At 43.4% G+C, this 2500-nt stretch overlaps 1 protein-coding gene across 1 annotated transcript in view; it reads left to right on the forward strand.

Moving 5' to 3' along the window:
• The window catches only part of LOC126574032 (toll-like receptor 6), a 5066-nt gene that overhangs the window by 1448 nt on the left and 1118 nt on the right, over positions 1–2500 (forward strand). Inside the window, exons 2-4 of the mRNA XM_050233958.1 lie at positions 1–178; positions 1380–1454; positions 1547–2500. The exon at positions 1–178 is cut by the window's left edge and continues 1286 nt beyond it; the exon at positions 1547–2500 is cut by the window's right edge and continues 1118 nt beyond it. Coding sequence (XP_050089915.1) covers positions 1–178; positions 1380–1454; positions 1547–2500 — 1207 coding nt within the window. The remainder of the gene's footprint in view (positions 179–1379; positions 1455–1546) is intronic.

The following is a 2500-nucleotide window of genomic DNA, read 5'->3' on the forward strand; positions in this document are numbered from 1 at the left end:
CGGCATCTGACAAAGATGGTGGTCTTAGCGAGAAGGATATTATCGATAAGGATTTTACCACATCGGCACCGACTACCACGGAGAAGATCCTGCGGACGACGATCTCTACTAGTACTGCCGGCAGGCCTGCTGACTCCATTCTCGCGTCCCAGGAAGAAAGAGCAACGCCCATCAATCTGTAGAAAATAGAGAATAATGTTATGATTATATTAATCCTTTCTTCTTTTTTTCTCTCATAAAAAGAAGTCCTTCTTCCATGTCTTCCTGTTCGCGAATGTCAGTAAATATTATGGCAGGATCTTCACTAAACTGAGATATGGGGTTTCCATGTTTGGTATTGATTTTCGCATTTTTTTAAATATTTGATCGTCTATTACATTGAACAGTTGTCTAAATAAATTAAATAGACCATCAGGGAAAGACAGATATACAGAACTAGAACGAGAATGTGAACGATCGTAGTGTATCGTTTCAATGATTGCAAAAATCTTGACAAAAGTGCATTTCAGAATGATATTTGAGACTGGACGATTGTGGTGAACTCTTCGATAAATTGGTCTTCAGGATGCAAATGGTTTTGCTATTTTTATGTAAACCCATTTTATAATTTTTATACATTTTAATGATGAGGGAAAAAACAGAGACGAGCTAAGGATGCATGAGTTTACCAAAGCAAAACAACAAAACATCAAAAACATGGTTAACAATTTAAGTTAAAGCTTATTTAATACGGATATTCCCTCTTAATCTATTTTGAGTAGCAACGCAAGCAGAAACAAGGTACATTTAACGTACTTTTGTGTCCAAAAAGTAAAGTGACACGAGATTCAAATTGCTCGCGTAATGGACCAACGGTACCAGGCGACTAGCGTTGGTTCTGAGTGCTTTTTCGTCAAGAACTCCAGTCATACCGTTCCAAATCCATCGCTTTCGACTGATTTGGCACCGTATGACTTCTGGCTATTAAAAACGTTAAAGAAAACTCATCCGAGGACACCGTTTGGAAATGATAGAGCCAATTCAAGCCGCTGTGAAGAAGGAGCAGCTTTAACCATCCCGAAAACAGTCCCGACCATACATTTTAATTTACCACATCAGGAACCTCCACTTCTTAATGGAATTTCAACGTTAGAACACTGTTGTGATTTTGCGAACAGCCGCCACGTTAGTTGGCTCATCTCGAGTCGAAATAACCATTTGAAGCTTCTTATCTCCTTCCCGGGCATCGTGCGCAGCGAATGCAACTCAAATGAATACTCGATGCCGTTGCTTGGACGTTAACCTTGAATTCCACTGATAAGAAACTGATTTCCTCCTTTGATAACGCCATTGTGATCTGAATCGAATCGAAATCATCTTGGTTAGTACGCATCGAGCAGTGATCCAGTGCGGCAGTTGGACCACAAACTTCCTTTTCAGTTCCCCGGTGCCATCGTGATGGCTTATCGTAAATGGTAAGTATTCATAATAAACGATTACCAAATATTGGTGTGATGTTAACCACGTAAACTCACCCAAACATCATCTTCATCTCATCGCCAAACAGTGCACTGTTGGGAGTAGCCATTTTGGCTCTAGGTGTGGCTGGTGTTTCCACAACGTCGACGAAATGCGAATGTACCCTTTCGGAGCGCTGCAACATTGTTATGGTTGACAGTGAACAGCTTAGCACCAACGCCATGGAATGTTCACTCGATCCGAGCAACATTAGCGACCTGGTGATCAATAGTTACAGCGACACCACACTGAAGACGAACGCGTTCGTACACTTCACCAACCTGACGATGTTGCAGATTTTTCGCGGTTCGATGATGCAGATAGAACCTGGTGCTTTTGTGAAAAATTCGGGAATCGTAAAGATCGTCATTCAGCATAACAAACTGGTTAGCCTTGAAGACAATACGTTCGTCGAATTGAGCAAGCTGCGCGTGCTGTCTCTGGCGTCCAACAAACTGACCAGTATTGGTCCGGACGCTTTTGCTGGACTTGAGAATCTTCAACACCTCCTGCTGGCACGCAATTCTCTGAGCCAGTTGCCCGAGCCTCTGTTCCAGCCAACACCGAAGCTAACGACGATCATTATGTCAGAAAACAGGCTAACTAACCTACCGGCCGGACTGTTCGATCCATTGAGCTACTTATCGCGACTAGACTTGTCATACAATCAGCTGCAATCATTCCAGTTCCCAATGCTGAACGTAGAACTGCTGCAGGTGCAGAACAACTCCTTGACCGAGGTCGCCCTAAACGACCACATGGTTTACTTGAAGGCAGAACGCAACCACATCTCGAGCCTTACTGGAACCGGCGCTAACCTGACAACGCTGCTACTGAATGTTAATGCTATCACGGATGTTACCCCTCTGCTCGGAATGAAGAAACTAGAGAGGCTGTCGCTCAACGTCAATCCACTGAGGCCAACCAGTGTGTTCAATGATTTCGAAGCACTCGTCCAGCTGTTGCTTCGCAACACAAACATTCAGATAACTGAACACACGTT

The sequence above is a fragment of the Anopheles aquasalis genome, chromosome 3 (genome assembly GCF_943734665.1).
Source record: "Anopheles aquasalis chromosome 3, idAnoAquaMG_Q_19, whole genome shotgun sequence".
Classification (NCBI taxonomy): Eukaryota; Metazoa; Arthropoda; class Insecta; order Diptera; family Culicidae; genus Anopheles; species Anopheles aquasalis.